The 22,511-nt window shown below is 42.0% G+C and overlaps 1 protein-coding gene across 4 annotated transcripts in view; it reads right to left on the reverse strand.

Moving 5' to 3' along the window:
- Positions 1–327: 327 nt before the first annotated feature.
- CPEB2 (cytoplasmic polyadenylation element binding protein 2) overlaps positions 328–22,511 on the reverse strand; it is a 167,940-nt gene continuing 145,756 nt past the window's right edge. For all 4 annotated transcript variants that reach the window (XM_086964077.1, XM_086964079.1, XM_086964080.1 and 1 more), the window contains one exon: positions 328–4,146. In XM_086964077.1, coding sequence (XP_086820203.1) covers positions 3,919–4,146 — 228 coding nt within the window. In that variant the 3' untranslated portion in view covers positions 328–3,918. The remainder of the gene's footprint in view (positions 4,147–22,511) is intronic.

Raw genomic sequence — 22,511 nt, forward strand, 5'->3', positions numbered from 1 at the left:
ATGATTGATGCATTGGGAGCAAAGCACAAAAAGTACTAAGTGGGATACTTCAGGCAAAGTAGACATTAAAACGTCTTCCCCCGGTGAAAAATGTGGATGTCTCGGTGTTGGGCAATGTCAATTCCCACACCCCTGGAAACTGTTTAGAGTTCATACAGTGAGAGGGGAAAACAATGTTCTACAATAGCAACTGGTAAAAATCAAGCATAAGTAAACAAATAGGTTCACAAAAGCTCTTTGTAAATTAAACATCTGGGTAGTAAAATCTGATAAATCTACAATAAACACTTCATGTAGGTTGCAAGACAGACCACACACAAAGGAGAATGTCAATAACTTAATAGTTTATTAGTCAGTCAACAATATTACAAATATTTAAAAATTACTTAATATAAATAGTTGGCAGCAAACTATTCCATTACAGAGTTAAATTACCAGTACAACAGACAGACTGGAGATTTAGACACCTGGAAGTTAACAGTAAAACAAATTAAATAGTTAACCAAAAAGTGTAAGCTGTGGGCGATCACCTAGTGTCCATAAAAGCATGGGTACTCTGTATTTACTTTTTCATTTAGAAAAAAATAAAAAACTACTTTAACACCCCATAAGGAATATAAAATTAAAATCAACATAAGTTGCATATCAAAGAACCATGTATAATTACAATCCAAACACTCTGTAAACCACTTGTGCGATTCTATACAGAAACTCTGAAGTAGAAACTAGTTGCTTTATTACAAAGATTTTAGCTCCAAAAATAATTCAACATGAAATAAACTTTAGCAATTAGCATCATAAAATTATATTTTTCCACATAAAAATACAAAATAATATTAATGACAATATGAAAAATTATTTCAAATATTTTACTATTAAAATCAAAAACAAAATCGAAATAAAAAACACAAACACAAAATAGAAATATGCATGAAAAAGTCTCTCCTTTTGTTAGCAAAACACTATCCAAAATAACTACAATCATTTACATCAGTACAAAGATTTCTGGATTTAAAAAATATTTGCAATGACAAAAGGGGTAATCTTTTCTGACAGTAAAAAAATGACACCGTGGATAAAATCTGCAAAATATGCAATGAAAAAAATAAATTTGCATTAAAAAGGTTTTACACTGTTATTTTTTTTTATACAAACATTAGAAACAGTATTGCACATCACAACACAGAATCGAGGTTAGTCAGCCTTCCAAAATGTGTTATATTCAAGTTTTCTAGCATCTTTGAGGAGAGGCTTTATGCAGCCAGATGCAAAAGGGATTAAATATCAAGTGTTTTCCATACACAAATATATAAATGCTAAATGTTTCCTTCTTAACAAATAAATGCGGATCTTTTAAAGTTTTTTCTCCCTCTACTGTCATACTTTCGGGCAGCAATATGCACATCAGGGAACAGAAGTGAAGCATTAAATTACAAAAATACAATTGAAATCAAGTAGCAATCTCCTACAAAAATAGTAAAATAAATATGATTTGTAAATTAAAAAAATCCAATACAGTGTTCAACAATTAGAACATAAGAACTTGGTACAAACACATACCGAATACAGGGTTACTATAACAGTTGTCTTCAGTTGCTCTTGACAAATGAAATGACGAGAAAAATTTAACTTTTACCCATGCCAAACAATATCTTTATGTGCTATGTTTCTTCTTCCTTTTTAATGTTTTTTTAAAAGGGGATGTGAATGTCAACACTTCCATTTAATTGTACTTTCAAATTCTTAGTTTAAATTCAATGTACTTCAACACCTCTAGTTTTTAATTTTTAAAATATTGAACAGAAAAATATTTAATTAAAAAATTACTTTGAGTTAAATATTTAAATTATTAACACTTTCTTCCTAAGTCCAAAAATTGAGGTATAGCAAAGGAGATGTCATCAGTCAAAAAAAGTGTGCCTTTAAAATAGCTGACTGTTGAAAGAATCACGGATACAAAAATAGTGCATAACAAATGTCAAAATGGATTAAGGGATTGGCAGGGTTAAGATTAGAAAACAACGCTCCAGCAAATGTGGAGGATTAGGTTAATTAACAAGGAGACAGGCTTGACAAATAAATTAGAAAATAGCTATTCTTAAAACAGCATAAACGTTAAACATTAAAACCTTTAACCACAACCACATTAAAAACAGCAGTCAGACATGAACCACAATGTACAGTACAAAAAAAGCACACTGTTGACAACCAATATAAGATCAACACTTTGCTTACAAGAAGGATTGTCACAAGGGACTGTGAAAAGTGGTAACCTTGTACTTGTATTTGTTTAGACTCCTACTTCTGCACTGTGTGCTATGGTTGCAGAACAAATCCATTTAATAACTTAACTTTGGGGGCTAGTTGCATAAAACCTATACTGAGCAGATTAAACACCTCACTGCTTACGGTAGGTCTTCAGTGTTCATGAAGACATTAAGCAAATATAGCAAGCAAGGTCATTACTTCATAAAAGAAATACAAGATTACTATTTAGGATGTTCAAGTAACAATTTTCATGTAACAGTGACAACAGTTTGACAGAAGGCAACAATGTGCACGGGACAGACATGCAAACATCTTCCAAGCCAATTTTCACTGTTAAATGTATATTTTGTTGGATATGCAACTAGCCATCTGTATTAATATACACTGTCTCCATTTTGACTTCTTTTGTTTTCTCTAAAGCATTTTGCAATCTTATGCAAGCAAATTTTAATGTATTAAATAGTTTCACGTTTGGTGACTGGTTAGCAGTGTGCTGGCCATCTTTGGTTTGTAGAGGAAATCTTAACCATGACATTTAAAGGGTTTATATTTACTTCCTTCTGCTTCAATTCAAGCTCTTTTTTCAAATGTGTATCTATACTACATCACTCAACATGAATTATAACTGCACACCACAAACAATTGCACAGGGATTACAATAGTACATCCAGTCTGCATTAATCGAATTCCACTACCGACCAGGTCACACAATGGCTGCACTTACTAATCTAAAACGAATTTGCATATTGTACACATGTAGGACAGCTTTTTAACTTGAGTCACAATAATGCATGCAAGTATGCGGTTCGTAACAAATTGTAATTTGCTCATGCTACCTACTTTTATATAGCTTTGTTGAGCATTTGCAATAACTTACCCTCTGGTTAGTTAGTTAATATTTATAGTGCATGCATATGGTATAGGTAAGTAAACATGCAAGTTTCTTCACATTCTAAAACTATGGCAGTTTATGCCATATTGTGCTGCCTGCATTTTAACTACAATGCAGGGTCTTAAACGTTTTCAATCCCGTATTAATAGGTGGCATCAAACACCTATATAGCAGCAAAGCTAATACAGCTTGTGATTAAAAATGTTTAAAAATAGCTAATAAATCAGATTATCTTGAGGTATTCTATCTTGCAAGTCAAAATGGAGAGCAAAAATCAACCCTATTTTTTTGTTTATGTATACACTGAATATAGCGACAATAAAAATAAGTTTTGTAGCAGACATATTCCATCTCTATTATTTTGCTACCTTTGGTAAATAACTGGGGCAGATCTTGAATTAAAAACCCATGTTTAGAAATAAGTGCACGCTTCACCCACTAAATATAGCAGCAGACTGTGCCCCTATGCAAAACATTCTCATATCTAATTTTAACATTACATATAAAAATAACTTGGAAAAAATACAAAAGAAAATTTTATTTTAACATGAAAATATCACAAAAATTAGAAAGCCTGAGATGTGGGGTTTTGGTGAAAAACAAGAGGCTTGTAGTGTTTTGGCTGCTGATAAAGATGCATGTATTGATAGCTGGGGTGAAAAGCAGAAGAATGCACTTATTTCTTCTGCATGTCAGTATCTTCAAACAATAAGCCACATGCACCACTTTTTCCTTTCGTATCTGCTGGGGCATTATAATCAGTTCCAACGGAAATGGATTTGTCGAGGCCGGTCAGCACCTTCCTTTACCAATGGCTTATGGAATTCCCGTCCAGCACGTGAATGGATATTTGCCCAGCAAAACTCACAGTAATACTGCAGGCAAGTAACATTGGCACAGAAGAAAGGAGCAAATTTTCCACCGCACCGTGTACCCTGGCATTCATCACACATCTGATCATCCAGCACATATGGCTTCACCTCCACCTATTAAAAAAGAAAAAGATGCAACATTTACCATGACTGATGTCATTATTTCATCATTTAACACTACTAAATAATAATATGGTGGGTTTCCATTGTTCTTAGCGTAAGCCTGAGAGTCAACAATTCATTATCTCACAAAACAATCATTCTTATTCCGCTAGCTTGTACCCCTTTCAGTCATATTCATGGACTAGCATACTCTTTTAGCGTCTGTCCCAGAGAGACACCAGACATGATTACAGATTCAGAAAGGGCCCTTATATTTGGACAGTGACAATTTATTTTACCAACTAGGTTTGCGGGGAGAACATCAGAAGATGTAACTCCAAATTTAGATGAAAAATATCCATTTGGTAAGAAACAGCATTGTCTTGTCCTTCTGGAAAATAGCTGATTTTCTAGAGAGGACTGCATTAAAAAAAAATCAGTCACATTGTAGGTTGTCTAACTGGCAGACGTATGTGCAAGATCTCACAGTAACAAATCATAATCACATTTTGCAAGCAAACCGTCTTGGGGACAAGGAGTGTCTGTAATTTGCCAAACACAACATGGAACATTTGTATGTTGAGTAAACTCCGAAACAAAGTATTTATGAGGTGAACAAAAATACATGGTTAATTGTTGTAAAGCCCAATTCCAGCCACTTAATCTTTTAGTGTTTCGAATTGGTCTCATTTGACTGCTGAAACAGTCACAAATCCTACAGATTCCAGGCAAGCACAATTACTCCAGAAACAAGGGACTATGGTACACTTATGTGGAGCACTGACTGAGCTGAACTCCTTTCTGAACATGACACGTTGATACTGAAGCACAAACCAGATCACAGTCCACATAGATTTATCATGTCCCTCCTGATATCTTTCTACTAATACAATGGCCGACCAGTTGGTGGTATGCGGTTATCAGCACGCTTTGTACTTCACAGCAACTACTTAATTCCTGCTCTCATTAGAATTAGGAATGCTACCTTTGGTTTCGGGACAATTTTCAGCCTCCTAGAACAGGGACACAGTCAAGCAAAACTTTTCAGATTCCCAAGGAGAAGGAATTTTTCCAGGCTTAATAGTATCTGTTAAAAAGGAGACGGGTGGCACCAGAAAACTGGAACAAGTCACAAAGAAACAAAAAACGTGGCAGCTGCCCATGCAACATATGAATTGTGAGTCAAACACGATTTGTGGGACTGTCAAAGCGCAACCCATGTACTGTCAACCAAGACTTGAGGGATGGTGTATGCTTTCTCAGTAAACACCTTCCATGCTGAAACTTACTTTGAAAAACTAATCAACGTGACTATTTGGACTAATGGTGTGTTTACAGTATCAACATGTTACAATTTAGGATCGTGAATTTTTTGATTCACAAACATGCCCTTTGTTGGTAGGAGAGTCTAAGGGGACAGTGTAAGCACCATACTGATTTGTAAAAATAATTTCAAATGTGTGTTTTGCTACCCTAACTGTACCGCTGAGGATGTGCGATCTTGTAAATCACTGCTGCCAGCAACTTTGACACCTCGTCCTTTCTGAATATTGCAGTATTTACCAATACTACTACCTTTTTGTATAGAGCTTAAATAAGGTAACATAGCTTCGATATATAAAGCGACACAGTTTGAGAAACAAGGAAGCATATGATATTCTACTCTCCTCACATAGCGAGCAAAATACATTAAATGTTGCTTCAAGTACAGAAAATAATATAACTTGTGCAGTTTCCGGTTGGTGCATGAAGCTATCTAGCTAAAGATAACTAAGGAAGGTTGTGACTAGAAGGTAGTCATTGACTGCATTATGTGAAGTCTTTTGTACCACATCGTCACACCAACGAGTTATCACAGCTTATGCTGCTGTGTTGTACGGTGCAATCAGTCAAATTCTAATGTGCTAGTCAGGTCTGCAGGCATCTTCAAAATTCAAGCCTACCTATTTTTATATGTTGAGAAAAGCTGCAAAAAAAGAGTAGCCTATACCCTATGCAAGCAATCATCCAAACTAGACTGAACGGAACTAGAGATTAAGGGGTCCATTAGGATGGCGGGCGGATTTCCCCCGCCAGGTTGGCGGTAGCCACCACCAGCCTGGCGAGGGGCAATCTGCCCGCCATCCTTTCCTGTATTCCTCCAGCCATATTAGGACCACGGTGGAAGAAAACACCGCCCACCACTTTTCCGCCCCGGTCGCCTTGCGGCCGGGGCGGAAAATGTTTAATATGGTGGCGGTGTCTATTAGACACCGCCAGCCATATAACGATGCAAGAGTGCAATGCCTTGCCGTAGCGGCAATGCGGCCATGGAAAGGCAGGCGGTCTTCACTCTGGGGGCCCCCTGCGGGCCCCCAGAGTGAAGGTGAGTGGGGGGGTGCACACGGAGGCCTGCCGTATTGCAAATGAAAATGCTGTGATGTATTGTCAGCATTGTGGCGGGCGGTGCAGAGAGCACCACCTGCCACAATGCTGAGAATACAGTATGTGCCCGCCACTGTGGCGGGCACATCCTAATGGCACCCCCGGGACCCCCGCCCTTAAGGCAGGCGGTCCCATTTTCCGCCAACCTAATGAGGCCCTAAGTAAGAAGAAGAATTACTGATGCTTAGATTTTATAATGATCAATCAACACATTATTATGAAAAAGCACAAGACTAATAAGCAGGGCTTTAAACTGGGAGACAGTGAAGGGAAGACAATGTAGAGTAGATGTGTCCATATTTTCTTTTGTTGGAATTAGGACAGCAACATTTTACACTGTTATAATGGATTTTCCTGGGCAATCTGGGGATGTCAAAGTGTTTCTATAGTGAAAGAGGAAGAAAACTAAGGACTGTTGGAATGGACCTGGCCAAGTAAAAAAAAAATATTGGGTGTTCACTGAGCAGTTTAAGATGGAAAAAACGAGCTCAGATTTGAACCTCCATGAATGGGCGAGCCTTTAAAAAAGCTAGGATTTCAAGATACCTGCAAATTTAAGGCAGTAGCCCCAGCAATTGTAATATATATAGCACTTACTACCCTCGACGAGGCATTGATTAGATTTGCGAAGAGTAGCACGCTACTCCAGAACCCGAGATTAGATTTAAATAGTTAGCAGATTACTAATATGTGCTTCCATTTTTCCCTTGTGGATTAGTTGCGATAGGTTTGTAAAGTTCATGCATTTGTGGGCTCATGAATTCCGTAATGTTTTGAGTAGGAACAGAATTATCACATTCCTAAATAACAGATTTCAGAAATCTGTAAAGCCGCCATAAGGAGATCAACACCCCTTTACCAGACATTATTTAGATTCAGATTTGTGTGCTGATGAACAAGCAGGTCAAGCCTCATTAAGGAATCATTTTGCATAATGAATAGAAATTTCTGCATTTTGTTCTTGTTGGCGGCAAAGTTTTGTGGTGGAATAAGCTTGCTCTTTTCAGTGCTTATGACCATTGATGAGGATCATGTGGAAGAGAAGGAAAGCTTTCTTGCTTGTAATCATAGTTGTATTCTATGGTAATCCTCAAACTTATAAGCAAGTAGGCCTGGGTGTTAAATTCCGTTCCGCTAGCGGAATTTGGGTAATTACGCGTTCCGCGGAGAACACGAAATTGCCCAAAATTCTGTGTTCCGCGACTTCTTGAAATTGCTTGCTTGTTCACGTTCTCAAAATGCGTGTTCACGAGAGATTTCCCTCCCGAGCAAGCAAACAGCGATTGCGAACAGGAAAAAAGCATCGCAAACAAGCAATTACTCGTGTTCCCGGAATTTCTACGTGTTTGCAGAGATTTTTTACTGTTTCGCAAAGATTGCGTAACGCAATTACGCAAATTCTGCCCACCCCTATAAGCAACCAACCCACCTCCCTGGAAAGGGGCAAAGAACAGCATTTTCTATAAAGGCTTGCATTCCTTACCACTGTACAAATGCGTGTGTATATATTTTTTTTCTCCAGGATCTTACATGTGGGCACGTCAATTTAGTGCTTACGACTGTCTATGAGAATCCCCTGGAATAGATCATGGATGTCATGAATGCTCCTCTAGGCATTTTGTGAGCCCACAAAGTGCTAACTTGAGGCCAAACAGTAGTATTTTTCATTGGTATTGGGGGGCACCTATGCTAAACTGTACTTTCATACCTTTGATGCTGTGAATGAATATGTAGCTGAAAGTACGCGCCCTTTCATTTGGTAGACACCCAGAAGTCTTTGCGTCTTACAGGCAGTCTCCACGCGAAACTGTGCTGTATCCATGCTTATTAATATCGTCAATGTGTGCAGGTTCACAATATAGCATAATTTCCTTATTTTTTTCAGAATTGAAAAAACACTGACTAGGAGTGTCATTGGGTTTTGTGAACTATCATAGGTGGATATTCTGGGCTGGTAAAGCAAATACATATAAGTAATGCTCCTTCCTTATAGGTTTTGATAGCAATTGGATGGGATTAATGCAGGACTGGATAGCAAGCCCACCCATCGCCCGATCAGTATGGGGAATACGGATAGCAAGCTGCCCAGGGAGTCACGCCACCTGGGCCAGATACTGTCCTCGTGCTGGATGATGCACTTTTGCCACAGTGCTGGTCGAAGGCTCCAGTTAGTCTTCCATGTAGGGATGAGTACTGAATAGTAGCCCAGTCGAAATTTGCAACATTTTCTAGACAATATCCATGTACTTATTTATTTTTTAAAGTAAGAATATGGACATTTGTAATCTGAACAGTTCAGTTTGAGCGCTGATTTACATTAACATGCTGTTTGACATCTCGTTCTGGGGCTCCACCAGATGGCCTGCCAAACTGTGACCCACATGCTGTTTGAACAGGTGTTGCCTATCATAAACATGTCTAGCACTCTGTACTGGACCGGACCGCCAACCAGCAGTGTATTACTTGAGAGCCAAGCATATCTTCAAAGAAAAGTGCCCATTAGCTGGGCAAAAAAACACAAAAAATTCTTCCTACAAAGACTCCACCAGGTTTGCCTGTTCCACAATATCATCATAGAACTTTTCCAAGAAGGTCTTGCAGTGTAGCTTGACATGATAGTTAAATTTGCAATAGCAATACATTTTGCCACAAGTACTGCAATTCTTTTCCCCACTGGGAAACTACTACTGTGTGCTCAACTCTGAATTACGCAAATAGCATCACTTGCCACAGACTGTCATAGGTACCAGTGTTGACAAAAAAGGACCAGTGCCTAGCACCAGAAACCACCGGCTCAAACTGAGCACTGAGGGCGCCAGCAAAGGTATCTGGTTTCCAAACAGGTCTACCATACAGCCTGTTAGAGCTACTGAACTACCTCTACTAAACATTGTTGCCTCAGTAAGAGATCTTCCGCAACATGAATTTAAGCAATCCATCCATTACTTTTTGTATATTTCAGTGTGTCGCCCTAAAGTGGGATGGGTACACACTGTGCCACTGGAACCAAGCTGTACCTGGCTGATTGGTAAAAATATTGGCCCGGGGAAGACCTGGCCTGGCAGTTTGGGCTGGACTGTTCCACTGCAGCAGGGTCTAGACTGATTTGTATATGGCTAGGTCCAAACTGATTGAGCATGGTATGCAAAATTTCAATCGACTGGGATATGGTGCAGAGTAATTACCAATGACTGAGATTAATTCAAGCATTTCATCCATCACTTTTTGTATATTTCAAAAAATCTTCCGGCCAGCAGCATCAATCTTTCTACTATCCTGACCAGAGGGCTATGACCTCTTAGATGTTGAAGCACACTTTAACATTTTACAGACTACAGATCGGAATCTAGATGCAAGTACTTACTACAGTGGTTTGTATTTTTCAGAATTTCTTTGTCACCTGCTGCCACCAAAATAACACAGTTTCTTCTGTGAACTCCGCTAAGCTACAGACTAAATGCAAAAGATATCTAGGAGCAGATTTCAATAGGCGTCATGGAGGTATGCATTTGAACGATGAAGGTTTTAATAAGAAGGAGAGGCTGCAAAGGAACCTGAAGCGAGACCTCATAGAAGGTCTTGCAGGCAAATGTGTCACTGCTACAAAAGAAAGGATAACCTAGATGGAGGATGTGAAGCTATTCATGGTGCTAATGAACTTATGTTGAATGCCTCAATATCTAGCGTTTCGACAGAGTGCACTTAGTTAATGGTCACAATGCAGACTTGGGCATTTAAGGTCTCAAAGCTCACAAAGGTTAAGCAATTGCTCGAGGAAGGCTTCATCAGCCTGGATTTAGGCCCAAATCTCTGTACTGGGGTGAATGTATGACATTGTTCTGCATTCTGTCCATCAACTGTGGTTTTAGCATTTGTCACCCCGAGTGGGATGGGTTTGCTCAGACGCGAGTCCCATGCTCTCCACACCACTGGATTCAAGCAAGCCAGGCTGAAGACAGCTGGAATGCCAGAAACCGGTCCTCAGAGGTTTGTTTCCAGTCCAGGGAAGGCATGGCTTGGCAGTTCGGGCTGGACTGTTCCCATGAGGCACAGGGTCAGACTGATTTGCCTATGGCCATGTCTGAACTGGGGTGGTGTGGAGTGCAAAAAAACGATGGATTTAGGCCCAGATCTCTGTACTGGGGTGAATGTATGACATTGTTCTGCATTCTGTCCAACTGTGGTTTTTGCATTCATCAGCAGTGGCTTATGCCATGTATATGATGGTATAGGGGCGTACCAAGCAAAGTGTAAAAACTGCATCCAATGGGATACATGGATAAGATACTTACCTGTAATCTTAGTTCTCTTCCAGGGGTATCCTCATCATAGTCATAAGCACTGAATATTCGCGCACATGTGCGGGGACCCCAGAAATAATAAAAAGGTTTATGTGGAAACCAAGTATGCACAGATACATATATATATATATATATATTTCCCATATCAATGCAGCCCCCAATGGAGGCTAAACAATGTAGTTGCATATATAAAACACTTGCATTTTCTAATATATAAAAGACACACAAGGGCAATTATCACTTAAACTCTGTCTTTTAATAAGTAAAATACTCCTAACAGGCAAAAATTGGCAATAGAAGACATTGTTAGCCCACAGGCTGCATTGCTATGCCTGAGCAGCACTAAGATTTCACTAAATGGAATAAAGCATTGCAACTAAGAAGATATTGGATTCAGCCTTTTCTTTCTGCGAGGTGAGGTATATAATTTTTTATATTTTCCGAGGTACCCTTGCATGGGCGGAAATATTCAGTTCTTGGGACTATGGAAAAGGATACCCTGTACGAGCAATATGAACCAATCAGTCCCAGATATGCATATTAACAAGGTACCCATGGTGGTTCCAAAAAGCAAACAAAGCTTGATCCATTACTAGAGCTACCAATGGAGTGCAGGGTAAAATTGCAATAAAAAGAACTTTACAGTCACTTCCCACAACACAGATCTCTCCCTCCCTGCACTCTACGACAAGCAATTTCAGATTTGGGAGCAACAAGTGTATGAGAGTGGAGGACTTATTTGGCAAAAAAGGAGTTATGAAGTTTGTGAACATACAAAAAAAAAAGGACTTCCCTGTAATCCTAGTTCTCTTCTAGTGGTATACAAATCAAAGTCATAAGCAGTATATTATCCCTGCCCAAGTGCAGGATCCCAGAGCAAATATATGAACAATAGTTATTTACCTGTAATCTGTGGTTCTCCAGTATTGGTGTCTTTCATAGATTCACAAGCCTGAATCATTCCCCGTGGGAGTCCCACGGTACATAAAAAAAGCAATAAATATGCCCATAATAACCGAAAAACCTTGGTGACATAAAACCAGGTAGTTAAGTAGCTCAAAGCTACCAAGAAAAAAGTTCCTCAGCTATGACTATCATAGTCATTAGTCCTAACTGCAGCCAATTAGGCGACAGCACCCACCAGAATGTTCTCCTCAGAGGCTCAGGCACTCAGATTTTCTCGCACAAGAGTATATCAAAGAGATGAGAGAGAAACAAGCCTCTGAGGGGAGGTGGGCGGGTTGCATGTGAATCTATGAAAGACACCAATACTGGAGAACCACAGATTACAGGTAAGTAACTATTGTTCTTCTTCAGTATTTGGGTGTCTTTCATAGATTCACATGCCTGAATCAGAGTAGATAGTAGTACCCAAATAATTCTAGGAAGACGCTATTTGCAACATAAACCTGCATATAGAAAGCATATGCAATCACATACTAAGAATGCTATAATATGCATAAATACATGTAAGCTTGCAACCACATGAGAATGCTACTATATATTAGGCATGATAATAAGCGTCTGAGAAGCAGTACAGAGGAGGAGGGAAAAACAGAGGCTCACCTTATTTGAAAAGATTGCGAAGAACCGCTTGTCCCACTGACGTATCAGCATTGCTGCCAGCCTTCAAACAGTAGTGCTTGGTAAAAGTGTGTCTGCTGGACCAAGTCGCTGCTCTGCAGATTTGCTGAAGAGGAACACCAGCAAAAAGAGCAGTCGAGGAAGAAACCGCCCTAGTAGAGTGCGCTCTTGGAGTTGTCTGCAAAGGTATTCCAGCTTGTTGATGGCAAAAGTCAATAGCGGCAGAAATCCAGCGAGCTCTGGTCTGTTTAGACACTGCATGTCCTTTCCGTATTCTTCCGTAGGCACCAAACAATTGATCTGTTTTACGAATGGTAGAGGTCCTTTGCAAATAGAATTTAAGAGAACTTCTGATGTCAAGGGTATGCAACGCTTTTTCTGCAGGGGATAGCGGATTAGGAAAAAAGGTTTTTACGATGACTGGTTCGTTAAAGTGAAAGTCTGAAGGTACCTTCGGCATTAAACTGGGATTTGTGCGTAGCACCACAGAAGTGGAAGTGAACTGCAGAAAAGGTGAATTTATGGTGAAAGCTTGAATGTCGCCGACTCTTCTAGTTGAAGTCAAGGCCAGTAGTAGAGCTACCTTCCAGGAAAGAAATTTGAAATCCACTCTATAAATAGGTTCAAAGGGGTGCCGCATGAGCTGCGCTAGTACCACATTGAGATGCCAGGATGGAGGTGGACGACGGACTGGAGGAAACATTCGAAATAGCCCTTTAAAAAATTGTTGTATTATCCTTGACTAATCGAGAGAATTGGAACCATCTTGTCAGGACCTTAAAATAGCCGCCAAAAAGACCTTTAAGGTTGAATGGGAAAGGCTTGATCTTGCTAAATGTAAGATAAAAGGTAAAATCTGCTCAGGTGTTGCGTGACTAGGGTGAACATTGGCAGATTGACACCATATGCAGAATCTTTTCCATTTAAGTCTGTATGTCTTTATCGTGGCAGGCGCTCGAGCGTAATCCAAAACTTCCTTGCAATCCGCAGGGATATTTAGATGAGCGAATTCAAGATGCTCAGGCAGCTAATTTCAGAGATGCAGGGTCCGGATGGCAAATTTGACTGTTCTGAATGGACAGGAGGTTCGGTATTGGTCGAAACTGAATGGGATCGCATTCTGATAGGAGGAGAAGTTCGGTGAACCAGAACTGACGAGGCCACCTGGGAGTAATGAGAATTAGGCGACAAGGTTCTCTTCATCTTCCAGAGAACTCTGGGAACCAAAGGTATCAGAGGAAAAGCGTAGGCATATATTTGAGAACAGTTCATCGAAAACTCATTCCCTTGAGATTCCTTGTGGGGAAGCCAGCTTGCAAAGAATAGGCAATTGGTGCAACGATTGGTCACAAAGAGGTCTAGATCGGGATGACCCCACTCTTGGAAATCTCGATCCACCGTCGGTTGATGCAGTTCCCATTCGTGAGTGGATACCTTGGACCTGCTGAGGGAATCCGCCAGAACATTAGAAACTCCCGGCACGTGAACTGCCGACCGATTGATCCTGTGCCGTATTGCCCCATCCCAGATTTCTTGGGTTTCTTGAGAAAGAATAGCCGATCTCGTTCCTCCCTGCTTGTTCAAGTAATGCATACTTGTAGTATTGTCTGTCCCAATCAGTACTGTGGCTTCTAGAATGACTGTTCGAAATGATTTCAGGGCTAAGAAGATGGCTCAGAGTTCCAGCCAGTTGATATGCCACTTCAGTTGTTGAGGACTCCCTTTTCCACTGACCGTTAGCCCTTTAAGATGTGCTCCCCAACCCTCGAGGGACGCATCTGTGGTGATTGTAAAATGTGACGTTTCTTGAAGGAATGTACATCCCTTCTCTACATTCTTCTTTTGAGTCCACCAGAGGAAGGCTTCTCGCATCCGAGGAGTGACCTGAATGAGATAGTCGAAAGATCCTGAGATCTGTAACCATTGTTTGTTGAGTTCCTCTTGTAGGGGCCTCATCCTGGAGGTTGCAGTTGGATATTAAGGGGATGCAAGAAGAAATCATTCCTAGAAAGGACTTGAACTGTTGAACTAAAACTGACTTTCTTGATCTTAACTTGTGAGCTAGCTTGCAGATCTTTTGCTGCCTTTCGTTTGAGAAATAGCCTGAATCAGTTGCGTATCCAATGTTGCCCATAAAAACGTTTGCCTTTGTGAAGGAACCAGAAGAGATTTGTCGAGGTTGATAGAGAGACCCAGCAACTGAAATAAAGACAGACATCTCTGGACATGTGTCTGGAAGTACGCATCTTAAAAAGGTAGAGGGTGGACATGTGATCCCCAGCCGACAGAAGTTGTAGAATTTCTTGAAGCGTTAACATCCGAAAGGACAATTTCTTTAGGTATTTGTTGAGGGAGAGAAGATCGAGAATGGGACGCCATTCTCCCAATTTTTTCTTTATCAGGAAAAACTTTGAATAAAATCCTGTTCCTCTGCAATTGAGGCACTTTTTCGATTGCTCCTTTTTGTATCATCAAATTTTTCTGGGAAAACAGCTCTTTGAGATGATCTGGAGGTGGGCCTCTTGGGGGAAAATTTGGAGAACTTTTTGAATTCTAGAGCATGGCCTTTGGATACGATGTCTAGGACCCACTTGTCCGATGTCATTGAGGACCAATTTGAGTAAAATTGTGAGATTCTTCCTCCAACCTTTACACGGGACTGCGGTAGAAGAGGTGACAGGTGGTGGTTTTCATTGCTACTTATTTGAATCTCTTCCATGGTAGGATGGCTTCCTTTTATTTTGCAAATAGGAAGTGTTGCGTTGGCCATACGATTGCTGTCCTTGTGACTGGTATCGCTGATTACCTTGATACAACTGGTAGGATTTCTGTTGGCTGTAGCTCCCTCGATTGGAGAACGATCCAAGTCCTTTTGCACCCCGAAAGGGCTGCTTACAAAATTGCAAAGTACCGAGAGATCTGGCCGTTTCCGTGTTTTTCTTGATTGTTTGTAGGGCTTCTTCTACGTGTTTTGCCGAACAAAGCCTCTCCATCAAACGGTATGTAGATTATCTTTGCCCTTACCTCCCGGCGAAAAGATGTAGCCTTTAACCAGCCTTGCCTACACAGAACTATATATATAACAAGGGGTGGTGAGGGACAGAGTCTCTGAATTAAGCAGAAAACTCACCCAGTCAAGAGATCAGGGCTAGATCCAACACCGTTTTTTAGCTCACTGCACCATCCCAGTTTCAGAACTTGGCTGTATGCAAATTAGTCTGTTCCTGTCCCAGTGCATGATGGGAACAGGGCAAACCAAACTACAAAAGCCAATTCTTACACTGGGAAGGAAACAAGCTCCCGGGGACCGGTTTCTGGCATTACAGCCGTCTTCGGCCCGGTTTGTTTGAATCCTGATGGTGCAATGAGCAAGGGACTCACATCTGAGTATACCCTTCCACGCTTAGGGTGGACAAAAATATATATATAACAAGGGGTGGTGAGGGACTGGGTAAGAGTGGTCTGTTTAACTCAGACACTCTGTTCATCACCACCCTCTTTTCTAAATCGTTTTTGGCCACTATAGGTGTGGCAGGGTATACTCAGACATGAGTCCCTTTCTCACTGCTCCATCAGGATTCAAGCAAGCCGGGCCGAAAAAGGCTGAAATGCCAGAAACCGGTCCCTGGTAGCTTGTCTCCTTTCTGGTGAAGAATTGGCTTGGTAGTTTAGTCTGCCCTGTTCCCATGATGCACTGGGCCAGGGACAGACTGATTTGCATATAGCCAGGTTCTGAGCTGGGATGGGGCAGTGAGATAAATAACGGTGATGGATCAAGCCCTGATCTTTGGACTGGGTAAGAGTGGTCTGTTTAACTCAGACACTCTGTTCATCACCACCCCCTTTTCTAAATTGCCTACACAGAACAGCAGCACACGGCTAGCTGTCTGAAACCTGTGGATGCGACATCTACGACCGAATCAATAATCTCCGCAGAGATACGTTCCACTTCCTGTAAAATTGTCAGAGCTTCAGCCTTTGAAGGTTCTAGTAACATTTCGATATACAGTGAAATGTCTGACCACATTTGTCGGTCGTACCGACCCAGGATGGCTAGTGAATTGCCCACATGGACTGTTGTCGCTGCCATGGTGGAGACTTTTTACCCAATTGAGACCAACTGTCTGCCGTCCCTGACAGGAGGGGTTGTGATTGGAGAAGATGGATTCCGAGCCCGTCTTTGAGCAGCTTGCACGATTATGGAGTCAGCCTTTGGGTGCCCTATGAGGCATGCCGGAGAATTGTCAGGCGCTTTATACTTCTTGTCCAGCCGGGGCAAGACGTGAGAGAGACAGGAGTTGACATTACCTTCAATCCCTCCTTCCATATAAAGTCTAAAATGGGGATCGTCCGTATCTGCCTCCTTGGCTGATCTTTAAAATCATACAGGAAGCATTCTTCCTTCTTAGTCTCTATGGGAATAAGGAATCTTTGAGCTGCTCTCTTCCATGAGGAGGTGGAAGCCTCCAATATCCACCGGAGGAGAATCAGCAGGAGCTGGAGTTGAAGGAGAAGGGGTTTGAATTTGGTACTCATCCCACTCCGACATAAGAGATCTTTCATCTACTTCACCCTTCTCCCTATCATCACCCGATGAATGTGCTTCAGAAGAATGATGTGATGAAAACAGTGAAGATGGTCTAGGAGACCAGAATGCTGAGGTGGAAGCTTGAGCAACAGGTGTAGGTGGCACAGACTCTGCCGATTCAGAAGGCAGGAACCGGCCGTAATAGTCGTCTAGCATATGTTGGAGATTGTTCAGTAAAGCTATAGGCATCTGAGATGAAGGTATATTATCCGGAGGTAGGGCCACAGGTTCAGGAGAAGGTTACTCATCTTGATCATCCTCCTGATACTTAATGAACAATTCTGAAGGGCTTCTAGCTGTTCGAAACCTGTCATCCACCTCAGAGTCCTCTTCACTTTCATCTGAATCCAGTAGTTTTCAGGAACCTGTAGAGGTACCTTATGTGGAGAAAGATGCAATGGAGATAGGGGTTCTATCATAGAATCAAGTCTCTGCAATAAAGAAGGTATCGTCGTAGACGGTGTAGATGTTATAACCGTAGACACTGACCAGACTTGCAGCTCGGTACAAGAGGACAATTACAGAGTCGACGCGAGAGCCGTCAACTGGGCCGTCGATGATGGGACTACAACCAAAGGCGAAACAGTCGACAAGTAAGTTTCCATCTACGTAGTTGTCCGCGGCGACGATGAGGGCTTCATTGACGAGGTAGTCTTAGTCGAAGATACAGTTGCCGATGACGATTTAGTTCTCGGCGACGAGCTTGCCGTCGACGAGGAAGCCGTTGATGAGGCAACCTTCGAGGATGAGGTGGTCGTAGACGAGGCAGTCAACGAGATTCTTCTAGTCTTAGTCGTCGATGGGACATCGACAATAGATACGGTCTCTCTCATCGTCGAGATGGGTCTTACAGAGAACGGGGATGGTGCTGACGACATGATCATTTGAGGCTTCGGGGATGAGGTCAATGTCGATGTAGCTGTTGCGTCTACGGAAATCTTAGTCGACAAAGGAGTCGTCGACGATGGGGTCTTCTTCTGAGGGAGAATCTTCTCAGAAGTTAGCTTAGAAGGTAAGGTTTTTACTGCCTTTCTCTGGGGCGTGGAAGGCAAATGCTTCCCAGTAGCAGGTGGAGTAGCCTTTTTGAAGTGGAAGGCCCTTCAGAACCTTTTGAGGGTTGTGGTTTTCTCAACACCTTGGCCCCAGGAGAAGAAAAAACCTCCTCAGCAGCCCTCTTCCTAGACACAGATGACCCAGAGGCAATACTTCCCACTTCAGAAACGGGATTGTCCTGGTCTTTAAGCTTCTGTAGCCACAGAAGTAGACTGTCCTCTGTTTCTGAGGGAAGGTCCTACATATCTTGCAGTCTCTCACCTGGTGATCCAGGTATAGGCAGCAGATGCATTTCTTGTGGGGGATCTTCAGAGAAAAGCCGGAGCTTACCACAAAATTCACGAGGCCTGAATAAAGATTTCTTTGAAGAAGACATCCAAAGTGTAGAAATTCCTGAAGAATTGAGAAAAACTGAGCAGAGCTCAGGGAGACTCCCTTCACACGACGTGCAGTAGAAAACCTGAGAGCCTGAGACTCTGAGGAGAACATTCTGGTGGGTGCAGTCGCCCGATTGGCTGCAGTTTGGACTATGTATAATGACTACGATAGTCATATGTGGAACTTTCTTCTTGGTAGTTTTGGGCTACTTTAATGTTACCAAGGTTTTTTGGTTATTATGGGCATATTTATTGCTTTTTTATGTACCGTGGGACTCCCACTCCGACAACGGGGAATGATTCAGGCATGTGAATCTATGAAAGAGACCCCAATACTGGAGAAGTATAAATATACATACATATACAGGTGTATGCTTTTATGATAAATTAGCTATAATTTACAACACCATACACCTAAATATGTATGTTTAGCTACATATATGTCCATATGCAGCCTCATCCAAGAATCTAAAACAATAGGGTAACCAGCCAAAAATTACATCAAGTATATCTGTGAAACAATAAGTCTCAGAAGTGCACGTAATAGAGATTATACACTGTAAAAGTGATATACCAGAAAACTCTTTATTTACCAAAATAAAGAAAGATAGATATTTGCAGGCAGTTTAGCCCATAGGCTGCATAAGAATAACTGTCTTCGTACAGAAAAGACATCTGGCACCTTGCCTTTAAGGCTTACAAGAATCTGAGCACTTTGCCTTTAAGAACCTCAGAGCACTCTGCTCCCAGCATGTCCCACAGGCGAAATTTAGATCGGTTCTTTTTTGTAAAGGCGTAGTAAAGTTAAAAACAACTAGCACTCACATTGCTCGTCCGGGGACGCAGGAGGGATGCTTATGACTTTGAGGAGTATACCTTGGAAGAGAACTAGGATTACAGCTAAGTAACTTATCCTTCTCTTCGAGGAGATACTCATCAATAGTCATTAGCAGTGAATAGGAAGCCCATACCCACACTTCGCAGACGAGCAATCCAGAAACTAGTACTAAACAGACCATAATATTTTTGATAAACCGACTATCAACCAAATAAATTTCTCAAGGATGCCCAACCTACTTGAGCAGCATCTGCCAGAGTATCTGAATCCAAGCAGTAATGGCGAGAGAAAGTATGAAAAGACCGCCATGTAGCTGCTTTACAGATTTCTGCAATAGGAATGTTCCTTAGCAGGGCTGTAGTAGAGGCTTTTCCTCTGGTCGAATGTGCTTTAGGCTTTCCCGGAAGAGTTTTATTAGCCAACTGATAAGCCAAAGAAATACAGGAGACTATACATAATTTACAAACAGTCTATCTGTCTCTCTTATATGTTTTGTCTTGTCCAGATACAATTTCAACATTCTTAAGATCTAAGGAGTGCAAAGCCAGGTTAGGGAAAAAAGTAGGTGAAGTGATTCCCTGATCAATGTGAAAATCTGAAACCACTTTTGGCAGGAAATTAGGATGAAATCTAAGAACCATCCTATTTGAATGGAAAACAGTGTAGGGCTCCAGCTCCCAAGGAGGAGATGGTGCTCATACTGGTGGATATAACTTTTTTAGCCCCTCCAGAAAGTCCTTCACCACTGGCATCTTGAAAAAGGAACCCTGCATAGGAGACTTCATATATGCCGTAATTGCAGCTAAGTGAACTTTAATAGATGTGAACTGTAAGCCTGACTTAGCTAGATACAAAGGATAAGGCAGAATGACTTGCTCCGGTCCTTTAACTGGGTCATGACCATTATTCAAGCACCATATGGAGAAACGCTTCCACTTGAAAGCGTAGGAAGCTCTGGTAGAAGGTCTCTTAGCTTCTCCACTGTAAGTCCAAGTGCCCTTATTGCAGGACTTCAGGAGCCATGCCGTCAGCCTGAGTGAAGAGAGGTTGAGGTGAAACACTCTCCCTTGGTTCTTGGACAGCAGGTCCGGACGGCAAGGCAACCTCCATTGTGGGACCTCGGAGAGTTGTAGAAGGTCCAGGTACCGCCATTTGCGCGGCCACTCCGGAGCGATCAGCATCATCCTGGAGTTGGTCTTGTAGAACTTGGTGATCACTGCCGGAATGAGAGGTAGCGGAGGAAAAGCATAGAGTAGGCTTGGAGACCAGCTTATCAACAGAGCATTCCCGCTTGAACCTGGTTGGTGAAACCTGGATGCGTAGACGGGGCATTTGGCGTTTGTTGCGTCTGCGAACAAATCTATGTCCGGAATGCCCCATCTTTGAAAGATGTCTTGAGCTACCTCGTTGTGTAGCACCCAGTTGTGCGCTTCTACGAACTCTCTGCTGAAAAAGTCAGCCTGGACGTTTAGAACACCTGGCACATGGACCGCCATGATGGTCAGGTTTCTCGTCAGTAACCACTTCCAGATGGTTAGCACCTCCTGAGAAAGAATTCTGGATCTGGTTCCTCCCTGCTTGTTCAGATAAAACATTGTCGTGGTGTTGTCTGTCTGAATCAGAAGAGAACTGGACTGAAGAGACGGGAAGACCGACTTGAGGGCTAGATGTACGGCCCTCAATTCCAGTAAGTTGATATGATAGCCCTTCCCTATTTCTGACCATAGACCCTGCACTTGAAGGTGATCCATGTGAACACCCCAACCTTGTAGGGATGTCTCTGTTACTATGGTCTGAGTTGAAGTCTCTTGAAGGAAGGGAACACTTTTTATCAGATTCGATCTTTGTCCACCAACTGATTGAGTCTCTGGCAGACTCAAGAAGAGTGATGCGATCCTCCCAACCGCCGGAGGCCTGAACCCATTGGTCCTCCAGAGATTGTTGTAGGGGACGCAGGTGCAAGGGGGCATTGGGGACTATGAATATGCAGGAAGCCATGGACCCCAGGAGAGAGGATACTGGTCTTACTGTCGGGTAGAGTGACTGTAGGAGATGCTGGCACTCATCTTGATCAATGAAAATCGTGTTGATCCTAGGTATTGAATGTTCTGAGTAGGGTTGAGAATTGATTTTTTTAAATTGACTCAGGCCCAGCTTGTCCAGTAGTTGGAGACTGAAGTTGAGATGCTTCTGAAGGAGGGATGGAGAACTCTTCAGAAGTCAGTCGTCCAGATAAGGGGGAATGAAGATTCTTTGCCTGCTAAGAAAGGCCGCCAACATTGCCATGCACTTTGAAAAAGTCTGTGGAGCTGACTTGAGTCAGAACGGCAGAACTCTGAATGGATAGGGACGCCGAGCAATTTGAAAACTGACAAACTTCCGATGTTTTCTGGACACTGGAATGTGAAAATAGGCGTCCTGTAGATCTATGGAGCACAACCAGCCTCCTTGACGCAGATGAGGGAATATCTGCTGCAGAGAAAGCATCCAAAACCTTTCCTTGCGGATATGTACGTTCAGGATACACAGGTCCAGAATTGGTCTGTACTCCTCTGAAGGACCTCTTTTTTCGACCAGGAAATAGCGAGAGTATGTTCCCTGGCGCTTTGTTGAACCCGAACATACTCTATGGCTTTCTTTAGCAGAAGATTTTTTACTTCCTCTTGTTAAACAGGATGACACAGGTAGATTCCTCCTCTTGGAGCATTAGTGGTGGTGGACTCTTAAAACCAAGATGTAAATGTGGATTATTATTTAGTAGATATCCATTCATGACAATATTGAACACCCATTTGTCATTGGTTGTTTCCACTCCTCCAGATGACCAGTGATACTTTCTCCTACCGGAGTGGAAAACGTGTTTAGAGGAAGCACTCCCTCATTATTTCGGTGGCTGCTTTGAGGTAGGGATCTGCAGCTTATTATTTCCTCTCCCTGGTCTTCCTTGGTGAAAATGAGACCGCTGCTGCTGCTGATGACCCTGTGACGACATTGCGAAGTTTGACCCCTCTGCTGGAATGGTCGTTTATCGCAGGAGCGAAAAAGTCTACGAAATTCCTTCCTCTTCTCCAGCCCTACTGCTTTCACTGTGTCCAGTTCCGCTTTCATCTTCGCCATCTCATCATCTGCATGGGGCCCGAAGAGGGAAGACCCATTGAATGGCAAGTTAGAGATCTTCTGCTGAACCTCAGGCTCATGGCCAGTACACCAGA

Source organism: Lissotriton vulgaris, chromosome 3_2, assembly GCF_964263255.1.
Source record: "Lissotriton vulgaris chromosome 3_2, aLisVul1.2, whole genome shotgun sequence".
Classification (NCBI taxonomy): Eukaryota; Metazoa; Chordata; class Amphibia; order Caudata; family Salamandridae; genus Lissotriton; species Lissotriton vulgaris.